At 48.2% G+C, this 15,483-nt stretch overlaps 1 protein-coding gene across 7 annotated transcripts in view; it reads right to left on the bottom strand.

Annotated features, from left to right (window-relative positions):
• ATF6 (activating transcription factor 6) overlaps positions 1-15,483 on the bottom strand; it is a 366,260-nt gene that overhangs the window by 140,732 nt on the left and 210,045 nt on the right. For 6 of the 7 annotated variants that reach the window (XR_005583814.1, XR_005583815.1, XM_039485531.1 and 3 more), the window contains one exon: positions 14,026-14,140. Coding sequence is in view for 5 of the 7 variants with exons in the window: in XM_039485531.1 (XP_039341465.1) it covers positions 14,026-14,140 (115 nt within the window). In the remaining 2 variants the exon portion in view is untranslated. The remainder of the gene's footprint in view (positions 1-14,025; positions 14,141-15,483) is intronic. The other variant, XM_039485529.1, reaches the window with a different exon arrangement.

Here is a 15,483-nt window from a genome sequence, read left to right as displayed (position 1 = left end):
AATCTTTAATTAAAGATTATGTCATGTGATGACACCTCCAGGAATAGACCTCTACCCCGATATAACGCTGTCCTCGGGAGCCAAAAAATCTTACTGCGTTATAGGTGAAACTGCGTTATATCGAACTTGCTTTCATCCGCCGGAGTGACCAGCCCCGGCCCCCCAGAGCACTGCTTTACCACGTTATATCCGAATTTGTGTTATATTGGGTTGTGTTATATCGGGGTAGAGGAGTACACCCAACCACAACTGGCAATCCTATCTTCGTTTCTGTTGCACTCCTGTGCTGAAATGTGTGGGAAATGTCAATGTGAGCTGTGTGCCTAACTCCCCTAGGCGTTCTGAAAATCCAAGATTTTTAATGGACTGAATATGAAAATGATTAATACAATTCTAGTATTTCCTGTGTTAAATTCATTTTACTGAATGCTGGAACAACATTTTCAATGGGGGTTTAGCACTGTACTGATTAAGCAGATTTGCCAGCATAGAAAGCTATCAACAAGGTTGGAGGTTTTGGTAGCTGTGAGGACATGCTCTGGAATAAGTGGGAGGCAGTTTGGCACCCAGGGGAGATTCTGACACACACACACACACCCCAGAATGAATGTCTTCTTTGCCTCCCCCTTGTGGGTAGGAGGGGAAGTGACTTTAAATTTTGGGTGGGGAAGTTTGAAAAAATGGTTACTTGCCTCTCATAGCTGTTGCTCTTCAAGATGTGTTGCTCATGTCCATTCCAATTAGGTGTGCACGTGCTGCGTGCACAGTTGTCAGAAAGTTTTTCCCCTAAAAGCACCCGTCGGGTCAGATGTGGAGACCCCTGGAGTGGCGCCTTCATGGCGCTCAATATATGACCCTGCTGACCAGGCACCTCCTCAGTTCCTTCTTGCCGGTTACTTTGACAGAGATGAAGGAGGGCAGGTTTGGAATAGATATGAGCAATACACCTTGAAGAACAACAGTTACGAGAAGTGAGTAACTGTTTTTTCTTTTTCAAATGATTGCTCATATCGATTCTAGCCATACCTAAGCGGAAACGCTGATTGTAGCACTGCTCTGTCAAAAGCTGTATCATCTCTGGCTTGCCAGATGATGGTGTAGTGAGATGTGAAGGTATGTACTGAGGACCAAGTTGCTGCCCTGCAGATTCCTTGGATTGAGATCTGGGTCAAGAATGTTGCTGATGAGGCCTGACGAGCCTCTGCTCCTGGTTACTGGCCTGAGGCTTAGGGTAAAAGACAGGCAGGAAAATGTCCTGACTGGTATGGAAACATGACACCACCTTGGGAAGAAAGGCTGGGTGAGGCCTAAGTTGCACTTTATCCCTGTGGAAAACCGTGTAAAGTGGGTCAGAGGTGACGGCCTTTAGCTCAGACACCCTCTTCGCCGAAGTAATGGCGACCAGGAAGGCTACCTTCCATGACAGATACAGGAGGAAGCAAGTTGCCGGTCGTTCAAATGGGGGCCCCATTAGTCTGGAGAGGATCAGGTTAAGGTCCAACGTGGGGACAGGCTGCCTGATCTGGGGATGTATGCGGTCCAGACCCTTGAGGAAGCAACCAACCATATGGTTGGCAAAGATGGATCAACCGGACGCTCCTGGGTGGAAGGCCGAGATAGGAGCGTGGTGTACCCTTATGGCCTTGCTGTTTCAGGTGTAGAAGGTACTCCAAGATGAAAGGTACAGGCGCCTGGACAGGGGCTGTATGACACTGGTCACACCAACACAAGAATCTCTTCCACTTCACCAGATATGTGGCTCTACAGCAGGGCTTCCTGCAGCCAAGGAGGACCTCCCTTACTTGTTCTGAGCACAGAAGTTCCACAGGGTTCAGCCAAGAAGCTTCCAAGCCATGAGGTGGAGGGACTGCAGGTTGGGGTGATGGAGGCGACCGTGGTCCTGAGTGAGTAAGTCAGCGAGGAGAGGTAACGTGACCAGGGCGCCCACCAACAGCTCTAGGAGCACAGTGTACCAGTGTTGTTGAGGCCATGCTGGAGCTACCAAAATTATCTCTGCCCCGTCCCTGCGGACCTTGAGCAGGACCTTGTGCACGAGAGGGAACTGGGGAAAGGCGTAGAGCAGGTGACCTGTCCAGCGTAGCAGGAATGCATCTGAGAGTGACCCTGGGCTGTGACCCTGGAAGGAACAGAACATTGGGCACTTCCTGTTGCGGCGGGGGGCAAAGAGGTCGACCTAGGGAAACCCCCACCTTTGGAAAACGAGGTGTATGACATCCCACCAGATGGACCACTTGTGTGTGCGGAAGGACCTGCTGAGGTGGTCCGCCAGCATGTTCTGAACTCCTGGTAGAAAGGATGCTTCCAGTTGAATGGAGTGGGCTATGTAGAACTCCCACAGCTGGAGGGGAAGAGGAACATGGCGTTGGTGTTGTCTGCGCACTGGCCTTGTAGTCAGGCCTGAAAGCTCCTTGATGCTGATATGTAGGGAGAGCTCATCCTGTGACCAGAGGCCCTGTGTCTGGAGGTCTCCCAGATGCGCACCCCATCCCAGAGCTGACACGTACATAACCAGGGAAAAGGAAGGCTGAGAGCTGTGGAAGTGGACTCCTTCGCAAACTGCTTGAGGGTTGAGCCACCAGTGGAGGGATGGGAGGACCTGTCTTGGCACTGTGACCCCTGAATTCAAGCTGTTGTGCCCCTGGTGGTAGACCGAGGAGAGCCATGCCTGCAAAGGCCTGAGCTGCAGCCTGGCGTGCCGGGTCACATAAGTGCAAGCAGCCATGTAGCTGAGGAGACTCAGGCACCCCCTTGCTGTTGTGGTTGGGAATTGCCAGAGGCTCTGAGTTATGTCCGTGATGGCTCGGAACTGGGTCTCTGGCAGAAGTGCTCGCACCTGAACCGAGTCTAACACCACCCCAATGAATTCTATTCTTTGGGTCGGTTCCAAGGTCAACTTCTCAAAATTGAGGAGGAGACCCAGTCCCTCGAATGTGTACCTGACCAAACGGATTTGGGACTGCACCTGCCCCCGGTGCGGCCCCTGAGCAGCCAGTCATCAAGGTATAGGTATACCTGCACCTGCTGTCAACGGAGAAAATCAGCCATGACCGACATGCACTTGGTGAACACTCTGGGGGCTTTTGAGAGGCCAAATGATAGGACCGTGAATTGGTAATGCTTGTGGTTGACCATGAAGTGTAGGAAGCGTTGGTGTGTGAGACGAATTGCTATATGGAAGTACGCATCCTTCATGTCGAGGGCGGCATACCAGTCTCTGGGATCCAGGGAGGGACTAATGGTGCCCAGGGAGACCATGCGGAACTTCAACTTTACCATGAATTTGTTGAGTCTGCGCAGATCTAGAATGGGTCTGAGACCCCCCACCCCTTGGCCTTGGGGATTAGGAAGTATCAGGAGTAGAATCCCTTGCCCCTTAGCTCCTGAGGAACCTTCTCCACCACTCCCATGGCAAGGAGCGTCTGCACCTCCTGCATGAGGAGTTGCTTGTGAGAGGGGTCCCTGAAGAGGGACAGGGAAGGGGGATGGGAGGGAGGGTAGGAGAAGAACTGGAGAGAAAATCCCACTTCCACCATATGGAGGATCCAGCGGTCCGAAGTTATTTGGGACCAAGCATGGTAGAAGTGGGACAAATGATTCAAAAAAGATGGGGAAGGATCCGGAAGCAAGGCTGGTGCACTGTCCTCGGGTGCCCCTTCAAAAGGCCTGCTTGGAACCTGATGATGGTTTAGTCGGGCCCTGGCCCTCCCGGAAGGCGGGTTGGAAGGCTTCCTTCTGCTGTTCCTCCCTGTAGACATGCAGACTCACCCCTGCGGCTCCTCCTGCTGGTTGTCCTTGGGAATTAGCTCATTCCAGTGTCCAGAGCACCCTCTGCTGGCCGGTGATCCGCCTTCAAGCTACTGGCCCCCGTGTCCCTCCCAGGACCCCGGTGCCCCTTTAACTGGGTCTCTCCCTCCCAGGGGAACCCCCACCCCACTTTGCCTCAGTATTGGCTACTGCCCAGTTTCCATCTAGCCCCCGTTCCCTGAGGCAGACTGCAGTATAAGACACTCATCATTGGCAAAGGGGTTTGGACCTGCTGCCTTTGCCCCCTTCTTCCCCTACAGGCAGAGGGAGAGTCCTGAGCTCTTGGCCTAATGCTAGGCTGCAGCCTGGGACTTCCCAGGGAGGAGCTCCCCAGCTCCTCTGCCTTTCCCCAGCCCAGCTCCACTCTAGGTACCTTGTCTAGCTCCCTGCAGCCAGGCCCTTCTCCCTCTACAGGCAGAGGGAGAGTTCTGAGCTCCTGGCTCCCAGCTTCTTTATAGGGCCAGCTGGGCTCTGATTGGGGCGTAGCCCAGCTGCAGCTGCTTCCCCCAATCAACCCAGCTCTTTCCTTCCACAGCCCCAGCCCTCTGCAGGGCTGGCTTTAACCCCTCAGGACAGGAGCGGGTAACCACCCTGCTACACTCCCCTTCTCCTATAAAAGTCCTGCCTCGGCCAAGGAGGGTAGGAGCGCTGCTGCTGCTGTTGGGGCTTGAAATGTTTGCGTTGGGTTGCCAGGGTGTGCATAGCCAAGGATTTCATAGTAGCCCTTGAGTCTTTTAGGCTATGCAGCCGAGAGTCAGTCTGCTCCGTGAACAGGCCCACCCCATTAAAAGACAGGTCCTGCATCATCTATTGAACCTCAGGCAGAAGGCCTGAGACCTGCAACCATCAGCTACACCTCATGGCGATACCAGAGGACAAAGTGAGCGCTGCCGAATCCGCAGCGTCCAGTGAGGCCTGTAAAGAGGTCTGTGTCACCACCTTGCCCTCCTCTACTATCGCTCCAAACTCCTCCCTGGACTCTGTTGGCACCAGATCCTTGAACTGGAGCATCGAGTTCCAACAGCTCAAGCTATACTGGCTCAGAATTGCCTGCTGATTGGCAATCCTGAGTTGCAGCCCCCCACGTTGAGTACACCTGGTGCCCAAACAAGTCCAGGCGCTTGGCATCCTTGGACTTAGGCGCTGGGGCTTGTTGCCTCTGCCTCTCCTTCTCGGTCACTGCCACAACCACTAACAAACAAAGCTAAGGGCGCGTGAAGAGGTATTCATACCCCTTTGATGGGACAAAGTATTTCCTCTCAACGTCCTTGTCGGTGGGAGGGATGGAGGCTGGGGTTTGCCAGATGGTCTTGGCATTGGCCTGTATGGTCTTGATGAGGGCAGAGCCACCTTCGAAGGACCTTCTGGGGCCAAGATGTCGACCATGGGGTCCTCTGACTCCACCACCTCCTCGGCCTGCAGAACCATGTTGCCCGCTACCCTGCGAAGGAGGTCCTGGTGGGTGCGGCTCTCTATGGGGGGTGGTCCAGAGACAGAAGTGCCTGCAATGGCCTTGTCTGGGGAGGAGGATGAGAAGGCTAATGGGGGAACAGGGTCTTCCTGTCCCTCCTGCTCTTCAGGGACCTCCTGTCCTGTCTTGCTGGCTGGACCTGGTAGACCAGGGTCCTGCTCAGGAACTGGAGTTGGAGTTGGTTCCATGATGGGGTGTGGGCACAGCACCTCCCCTAGGGGTGGGGCAACTGATGGAAGCCTCCGGCACACGCAGTTCAGAGGTGGCCAATCAGGAGCTTTTAGACTGGGTGCCCTGTTCTTGGTGGTATGCCCACAGGGTCTAGAATGGCCACTGCACTGGTCCCTGTCCCCATCTCAGAGCATCCACGGCCCGACCATACTGACCCCACTCGGAGTATCTAGATTCCATCTCCGAGTTTGAAGATTGGGATCAGGACTGCGATGGCGAGTGTGGTGCCAAGTGGAGCTGATCCGACGAGGAATGCCACACTGGGGAGCAGTTTCATGATGCCGGAGAGTGGTGCCCCAAGGCTGGAGAGTGGTGCCATGACCTGGATCGGTGCCGCAACCTGGATAGGTGCCGCAATCTGGAGTTGTGTGGGGTCGCTGAGCAGTAACGGGACCGGTGCCGGGAGTGGGACCTGCTGCACGATGGGGATTGATTCACGGATTGGTGTCACGAGCGGGAGCACTGGCGCGACCTGGAGCGGTGCCACAAGTCCGACAAGTGCTGCGATTGCGAGCTACTTGAGGTGAAAGTCTCGTTCTTTTTTAGTTCTGGGGCGAAACCCCTCAAAAATCCTGTACCTGTCGGCTTGGTGAGCCTCCCCCAGACACTTTAGACAAGTGTCGTGGGGGTCACCTGTTGGCATGGGCTTGCTGCAGGACATGCAGGGCTTGAACCCCTGGGACTTGGGCATGTAAGCCCTCCCAAGGAAAACCGGTTGGGACAGAGGGTAAACCCCCCAGCCCAGCTGCTAACTACTAAGTACATAGAACAATAAACAAACAAAGCTAGGTAAGAAGGAACTGAGCAGACGCCAGGTCAGTAGGGTCATATATTGAGCACCATGAAGGCGCCACTCCAGGGGGCTCCACAGCCGACCCGATGGATGCTGCTAGGGAAAAAACTTTCCGACGACAGTGCACGCGGTGCGCGCACACCTAATTGGAATCAGTATGAGCAATCACTCGAAGAACTCCTAATTCTCCACCCCAGGAGCTGGCTCTCTGCTACTGCATCCAATTACAAGTATTTTAAAGGTGTTGCTTAGAACCAGATTACCCAAGCAAGGCCACTCTCCCCATACCAACCTGCTATGGCCACAGCCAGCAGCACACCTCAAGCTGGCACTCCCTTGGTAGAGAAACATGGCAGCTGTTGGCAAAGCACTCTGCAAGGAGCCCTTGGCTCTGAACTTGCTCCTCAGCTTGCTCCACAGTATCTGAACTCTTCTGAGCTTTCAGGCATGCTGCAAAGACCTAGACTATGTGAGCATCTGGGGAGATGACAGCATGGGTTTGGGTGTGAAGGGCACTGGGGTGAGCCCGTTGTGCGTAGGCTTTGCTATGCTGGTGGATGGTTATTCCCGTCAGGATTATTATATGAGATACCTACAGCTGTGGATAGAAGTCTCAAAAATTTAATTCAAAATAGAATAAAATGAATGAGATAATGGAGTATTTCTTAAGAAACGATCAGCAATAATATTGACATCAGCATTGTTGAGCTTCACAGTTCAAACCTCAGCCATCATTTCAGAGCATTTGTAGATGTAGAAATAAGAAGCACTACACTGATTCCTATTTATTACATATTCAAAGGAGTTCTTTGCATGCCAAGCTCCAAATACTAACCATGCTGTACCCTAGACAGCACTGACATGTGACTGAACATAAATGAGCACCAATAAAAAATATGAGCAAATGGGAGTCAGGGCTTCTGGGGTCTATTCCCAGCTTGATCACTGACTTGGGCATGTCACATTGTCTCCTGATTCCTTTGTTTCCCCTTCCATGCTTTGTCTGTCTTGTCTATTTCAACTGTAAGCTCCTTGGCATAGGGACAGTCTTATACTCGGTCTGTGCAGTGCTTGGAACAATGGGGCCTGGATCTCAGTTGGGGCCTCTAGTGGCTTGTCTACATGGGTACTGAACATCTGTGGCTGGCCGATGTGAGCTGACTCTGGCTTGTGGGGCTCAGGCTGTACAACTATGCTGTAGATATTTGGGCTCGGGCTGGATCCTGAGGTGGGAGGGTGCCAGAGCTTGGGCTGCAACCTGAGCCCAAACATCTACACAGCAATTAAACAGCCCCATGAGTCTGAGTCAGCTGACTCTGGCCTGCTGTGGGTGTTTAATTGCTGGGTAGACAGACCCTAGGTTGTTCTGTAATACTCTACTAATACTGTACTATACTAATAGTGCCTTTTCCCATTGGCCATTGTCACTACGAAACAGCCTATACTGAAGCAAACACTTCTCAGGACCGTGGCACATTGTAATGCTCAGTTGCTGATGCTGACTAGGAGGCAGTCTAGAATTCACATGTGCATGTGTGGTCAGATAGCGGGTGGGGCACGGGGGGGGGGTTTCAATTGATATTAGAGGCCTCCAAGACAATGGTCTGAGCTCTTGCAGGGTTCAGTAGCTGGATGATTCAATGGGGCCAGGTCAGCGGATTACGGAGGAAAGGTTGGCAAGGTAGGGTGAGGCAGGGCACTGGGGCAGGGTTGGGAGAAGCAAGGTCAGATGGGACAGGGTGTGGTGGAGTGGCGAGGCATGGTCAGGCATGCTGGGTGGGAGCAGGTGAGGCAGTGTCGGGCGGGGCAACATGGGCCATGGTGGGGCAGAGGGGTAAGGTAGAGCAGTAGGCAATGGCCTCTTGCTCAGACAGCTTCCTCTTCCTGTTGGGGTCTTTATAGAGTCCAGGTATCCAATGAGAATGCAGTATGTCCAGCCAATCAGGGGTCTGTGGCATGACTGCAGTATGGCTGTAGGCCTTTAGCACTAATTCTGCTGGTCAGGGGGGTGATTCAGTGCGGCATGGAGACTAAGGATGCCATCTAGGGACAAAGAAGGGTTGGGTTCAATACTGGGGTCCTGACAGTGCCCCCTCCCTTGGGACTGAGCTTATCTGGGCAGGCCCTGTGGAAGGTTCTGACTTTTTCAGGAGTGTGCACATAATGGGCTGGTTCCCAGGACAGATCCTTTGGCCTGTATCCTTCCCAGTTGATGAGGTACCATATCTTCCTCTTCCTATCTCGGAGTCTAGGATCAGGACAGGAGGTTGCTTTCATTTGGGAAAGGGATTGTCAGAGAAGGGCCTAAGGGAGGAGACATGGAATACAGGGCACATCTTAAAGGAGGGAGGAAGTTGAAGTTTGAAAGTTACTGGGATGATTTGCCTGTGAATCTCACAGGGTCTTAGGAACAGGTGGTCCACGTTACATATGAGTCTGCCTGTCTTGAGATTTTTGGACAATAGCCATCTTTTATCCTACACCAATGTAGGACTCTCCTGCTGGTGATGGTCAACATGATGTTTGTATGCCATCTTGGCCCCATCTATGTTTTGTCTGAACTCTTCCTGTGTTTGATGGATTTGATGAAGCAGGTCTGAGATTGTAGGAGCTGTGGGTGCTGTAGGCAGTTTGGGGTGGAACTAACCATGGAAGCCAGAATTTGCAAAGAAAAACAGGCTTATGTTGGTTGAGGCATGATCTTGTTGTAGGTGAATTCCACGTGTGGGATCAGTGAGGCCCAGTCATTTTGGTGATAGTTTGTGAAGCATCAAAGGTATTGTTCTAATACCTGGTTTACACTTTCTGATTGGATGTCAGTTTGCGGATGGGAAGTAGCTGATGCATGGAGACACACCTATAGTAGGCAGAACACCTCCTGTCAAAACCAAGACATGAACTGGGAACCCCGCTGTAAGGTGATGTGGTCTGGGAGGCCATGGAGGCAGAAAATGTGTGTGATGAGGAGACAAGCACTATCCTTGGTAGCAGGAAGATGTGCACGAGGAATGAAGTGCACCATCTTTGTCAGCTGATCCACTACTGTCAGTATGGTATGGCATCCCTCAGACTCTGGCCGCATTTAACGCACAAAAGTCTATTGTCATTCTGTAAGCAACCCCATCCACCTTAAGGACTGGCCATACTGAACTTGGTGAAATTGCAGATACACCGCTACCTCGATATAACGTGACCCGATATAACACGAATTTGGATATAACGCTGTAAAGCAGTGCTCCGGGGGGAGGAGGGGGGCTGCGCACTCCGGTGGATCAAAGCAAGTTCAATATAACGCGGTTTTACCTATAACATGGTAAGATTTTTTGGCTCCCGAGGACAGCGTTATATTGAGGTAGAGGTGTAGGCACGAGCACCCCTTGTTCAAGAGACAGTCTATAGTATTTTTAATGCCCTCCTCTGCTGCAGCTGTGTATTTATATTGCCTTTGAGGAGGGGGATCTTTTCCCTCAATCAAAACTTCAGCATCTATTTTTCCCACCGACATGCACTCCCTATGAGCTCTCTTGGGAACTTTTAATTTCTCCAGAGAGTTCATTGAAATGTTCTCTGACACAGCCAAGCCTCTGTACCAATTATTAAAGAAAAACAGGATTTGGGAATGGGGACCAGACCAACAGACTGCCATGGCTTATCCTGACCCTGCCCTTTGTGATTCAATTGGCCTCCTCAGAGACAAGTGTCTGAGTTACTCTTAACCAAAGGCATTGCGACAAGCTCAGAGCCCCACTGCCTGTGGTGGCTTGGAGCTCCGGGGCCCCTGCTGACTGACAGCTCCAGCGCTGCCACCCCAGGGAAGGGAAAATGTCACCGAGGTCTCTGAAAGTCACAGAATCTGTGACTTCTATGACAAAATCTTATCCTTACTGATGACTTATCCAAAGAGAAGTGTATTGACCCCCCAGAGGGAATAGTTTCAGAAAATATATTATTTCCAATACCTAATACACAATGAAATTTGAAACCTCGGTGAGAAGGAGTTTGGGACAGTGATCCCTAATGAAGAAAGGAAACTTCCCAGACTGCGTTCCTGGTAACTACACCCCAGGGCATGTGTAGGAATTTTTCCTTTTCACTTACAAAGGGATCTATGTAGTTCATCTAAGTGGCAAAGAGTTTGCCTCTAAGGAAATAATTTCATCAGATCAGGTTTACATTGATAAAGTAATAAATGAGAGATGCACAAAACAGGTACATTAGCTACATTAGCAAGTTTACAGAGGCATAGCTGTACCAATGCAGATGCACCGCTATAAGGTCGCTCATGTAGCCACTATATGCTGACGGGAGAGAGCTTTCCTGTAGACATAATTAAACCAACTTCAACAAGGTGATAGCTATGTCAGTGGGAGAGCATCTCCCGCTGACATAGAATCATAATCATTAGAATATCAGGGTTGGAAGGGACCTCAGGAGGTCATCTAGTCCAACCCCCTACTCAAAGCAGGATCAATTCCCAACTAAATCATCCCAGCCAGGGCTTTGTCAATCCTGACCTTAAAAATCTCTAAGGAAGGAGTCATACTGCTCTCTTACATACAATGCAACTCCCCCACCTTTTCTGCCCTGCCTGTCCTTCCTGAACAGTTTATATCCATCCATGACAGTACTCCGGTCATGTGAGTTATCCCACCAAGTCTCTGTTATTCCAATCACATCATAGTTCCTTGCCTGTGCCAGGACTTCCAGTTCTCCCTGCTTGTTTCCCAGGCTTCTTGCATTTGTGTATAGGCACTTAAGATAACTCGCTGATTGTCCTGCTTTCTCAGTCTGAGACAGGAGTCCTCCCCTCTTGCACATTCCTGCTTGTGCTTCCTCCTGGTATCCCATTTCCCCACTTACCTCAGGGCTTTGGTCTCCTTCCCCCGGTGAACCTAGTTTAAAGCCCTCCTCACTAGCTTAACCAGCCTGCTTGCGAAGATGCTCTTCCCTCTCTTCGTTAGGTGGAGCCCATCTCTGCCTAGCACTCCTCCTTCTTGGAACACCATCTCATGGTTGAAGAATCCAAAGCCTTCTCTCTGACACCACCTGCGTAGCCATAGCGCTGTCCACACCAGTGCTTCTGTTGGTGCAACTTCTGTCGGTCAGGGATATGTTCTTTTTCACATCCCTGGCCTGAGCAACATAAGTTATACCAACAAAAGTATAGTGAAGAGATAGACTAAAACATTTCATTCACAAAATAAACATACTGACTGCTTAACCCTAACCCTAAGAGACTTTATGTTTGGTAAAAGAAAAATCACTTGTTTGGCTCTGATGTATTACAAGCAGGAGTTTCATCAAATACAAAAAACATTAAGCATTTAAAGCATAGCTTTGCAAGTCAGAATGGAAGTCAGTGCCTCTTTCTAATTATTATCTGCCAGTGCGTACAATCTAAACAGAATACATGAACTGGCTAGCGTATTCAGGTAGGCCCATGACATGCAACTGCAGAAGATGAAGAGCTTGACAAATACAATTGTGCTCTTTGTTATGAAGTTGCTTCAAAAAGTTTCATAATTAACCATCCCACACAAAGCTATTTCAAGTCTCATTCTAACTATATTTGTGCTGTTAGGGACTACTGAAAGAACAGATGCACTTGCCAAGCATTTAATAACAAAATTCCAACCTTGTGACACAAGCCTGGAAATTAAGCCTTATTCAACACAAAACCCTCAGTTCCAGTAAGAATGTCACTATTTGATTGTGTCTGAGATTTTTACAGACACAAAACCTCACATGATAACTGAAAGTTCTGTAGAGAGGCCCAGTGAAGTAAGGGATGTATTCAGAGATCAAACACACATTCTCATGGACATACAGTGAAGAAGAATTATTGAGGCTGGGAAAAATAAGATTTTAAAAATAAATAGTTTCCTAACATGCTTTTTGATAATATATCTCAGTGGTAGGCAACATATGGCACGTCTGCCGAAAGCGGCATGTGAGCTGATTTTCAGTGGGTATCTCTTTAAAGAGCCTTTTTAGGAAAGACTGAATATTCAGTGTCAGGACCAGAATGCTCAATGGCTTGCAGTAGCAAGTCCTTATGGATCCTCTAGTCAGTTGCTTGTTCACACTATTCCAAAGCACTTGTAAGGTTTAGTGCAATGAGGTACATGGACAATACAGACACTCCTGGATGACTTTAATAATAGCCTTGGTACAGATGTGTGCTACATATGCTTTCAACATACTTCTAGCACACGTCTTCTTGTTTAATATTACCTGTGTTTGGCTATATGGGTCCTACCCTCTGAATGGCCCTCTCTGCTCTTCCCTTTGCAATCAGCAGAAGCAGCAGTACAACATCTGGAAAAGTGAACAGGATGACAGCCCTTGGAAGAAGAGCATAGCTGTCCCCCAGAAAGCCTGTGAAATAGCAAAGGTCACATTCAGCCCAATGAGAACTGTGTGAACAGCTTTTACTGAAACCTGGTAAATACTAAAGACTACCACTGGTGATTTACCTACTCCTTGAGGGGTATGAATCTCTAGCTGGGAAGCCTTGAACTAGTGGTTACTAATCAGATTGCAGATAAATGAATCTGCAATCTGATTTTTAACCTCACTGATCAGACTTGGCCTTTCAGTAACAGCAACTCCATTAGAAACTCAGAAATGGTACCTTTTGAGTTTACTTACATGACTAGTAATTCCTTTACCACCTGATAATGTCCATCACCGGCTGGAATGCAGAGCAGTCAGTCTGCTCACAAATGTCTGGCTTTTTAAGAAAGATTGATGCTTAACAATTAAACTGATCCCAGCATAAGTCAGGGGCTGGATCAATGTTTAGCAACAGTGCAATCCTATTCTAGTGCACTCCAGATTTAAACTACATTCTATGGATTTACTGGCAGTCCTCAAAAGAGAGAAAACCTTCCCTGCACTGACACAATACAAGTGATCCTTTGGGCTAAGTTTGCAACCAAGATTTATTCAGTAATAGCCATAGACAAAAATAAATAAATAAATTAACCAATATTTAAGCCAGAAAAAAAATCCATCATTTGCTTTATCCAAAAACCATGAAAACAATGCTGCAGTTTTCACAAGACCCATAGAAAGTCTGGGATTCCAAATGAGAGTGCCACCCTATAACCTTCCTAAAAAGGTCTAAACTATGGAAATATACCATCATTTCAGCCACACAAGACTAGCCGTATCCCGACTGTGACACCTTGAGAACAACTAGAAGCTGTTAAACAACCATATCCATTCATCACTTAGGTTCATCTCATTAGTGACCACTCCATAATTGCTACAAGCACCTCCTCAAATCCCATGAAAGACACTTCCGTTCAGTAATGACACTTAGAGATGAAGTGAATCTTCCACATGAATTAGGAAATATAGTAACCAAAACAGTTTAGAAAACATCTGTAAAAAAGGGAACAACAAAGAAAAAAAATCAAGCTTTGTATCTTTGAAACTCCTTGTGTGATTCATCCCGGACTTTCCAGACAACTTGTATCCTGGAAAGAATTGTGGCATGTGCAATTTCAGGTAGATTGTTTGTTTTTTTTCAGTAAAACAAGAGATTTTTGAAAAAAATCAGACTTAAAAAGACAAACTAGCTTCAACTTCAACTGTGGACTAGCACTCCTCCCCTAACTCAAGGACCAAATGCTGAATCATCATGATCTTTACCGCTGCCCCATTTACCTGTTCAATACTGAATGTGTGTTGCACTTACCCTACGAAAAGATACCACGTAGAATGTATCCCCCCTTCTGTGAATAGCTTCAAAGAAGTCTTGGTAATTTCTCAGAGAGGCATAATACACCTGCAGCTCATTCCCTGAGTTCCTGCTGAAATAGAGAGGGGAGTTAAGAACCTTAAGTGAGAAACCATCTTTAAGGGCTAGATTTTCAAAGAGCTCAGCATGCAGCAGCTCCAATTGTCATCTGGATCTTGTGTGCTAGAGAGTATGAACATGTGGGCATACAATAAGGGCTGCTGGATGCCAATCTCTTGAAAATCTGGCACTAAGAACATTTATATGAACATTAGGTAAGAGTAAACCCGCGGCAGGAATAAGAACAGAACTTAGGAATCCTAGCTACTACTCTTCTGCAAGTCTAGATTTACATATTATCACGGGTCTGGGGATGAGAGTTCTCTTCAGCATGTTTAAAATATTCTGAGCAAAAATATCTGCTTGCCTGACTCTCACAGCACTGCCTAGTTGCTCTGGTAGGACAGTGAGAAACTCCCATGATATGCTGCTACCAAAAGTTTTCCCTAATTTATTTTTAAGAAGTAAATATGTTCTCTAATTTGAGGGACTGATTTATACAATTCATTGGATTTCAGCGTAACTTAACTTTCAAGAAGTTCTGCTTTAGTGGCACATCACCTGCTTGCAGTATTTGCTGTGGTAATACCATAGCATATTGGCACAAAGCAGTACTGCATTCTATAAGCAGATATCATTGTCTTGGATTTTCAGATGATAGCACTGCTTTTACTGACCCAGTTTAAAGTGCAATGGAAGCAATGGATTAGTTTGGTTTTATATTTCTAAAGTGTGCTACTTATGCAGCTCAGGGCACAAACACATTGTAAAGTGGTCTCTCTGCTGTGATACTATGTGGCACTACCTCCTGCTGCTAGCAACTGTTTGTACTGTTGTTGTAGTAGCAGCACTGCAACTGCTAGCCTAGCAGGATCCCACCGTCATAGCGCTGGTTGAAGATTAGGTGATAAGAAAGTGCTGTGGGCATAACATATTAAGTCCATGGTGTGGGGGTTAATTTCCCAGGCAGGGTATGCTGGTTTTTTTAAACAAACCTTTAGAAATATTATTTTTGATAGTGGGGGAAGGATGGGCTGACATGGGAGCTAGAAGCAAGAAATGGTAGCATTTTAGACTATAAAGGGGGTGGTCCCCCCTTCAATTGGAATGAAGGTGTAAGCAAATAATAATAATTAATATCAAATAGCAATAAGCAGCAAGCATAATAGGACCATGACACTAGCACTGAGACATAGTATCTGTCTTACCATATAAAAGACATCACAAACATATTATACAATAAAACACATTGAAAAGAGAAAATATATTCCTCAGAATAAATAGGTTTCAGAGTAGCAGCCGTGTTAGTCTGTATCCGCAAAAAAACCAGGAGTACTTGTGGCACCTTAAAGGCTA

This window comes from Mauremys reevesii, linkage group 8, assembly GCF_016161935.1.
Source record: "Mauremys reevesii isolate NIE-2019 linkage group 8, ASM1616193v1, whole genome shotgun sequence".
Taxonomy (NCBI): Eukaryota; Metazoa; Chordata; order Testudines; family Geoemydidae; genus Mauremys; species Mauremys reevesii.
This window is presented reverse-complemented; position numbering and strand designations above follow the sequence as displayed.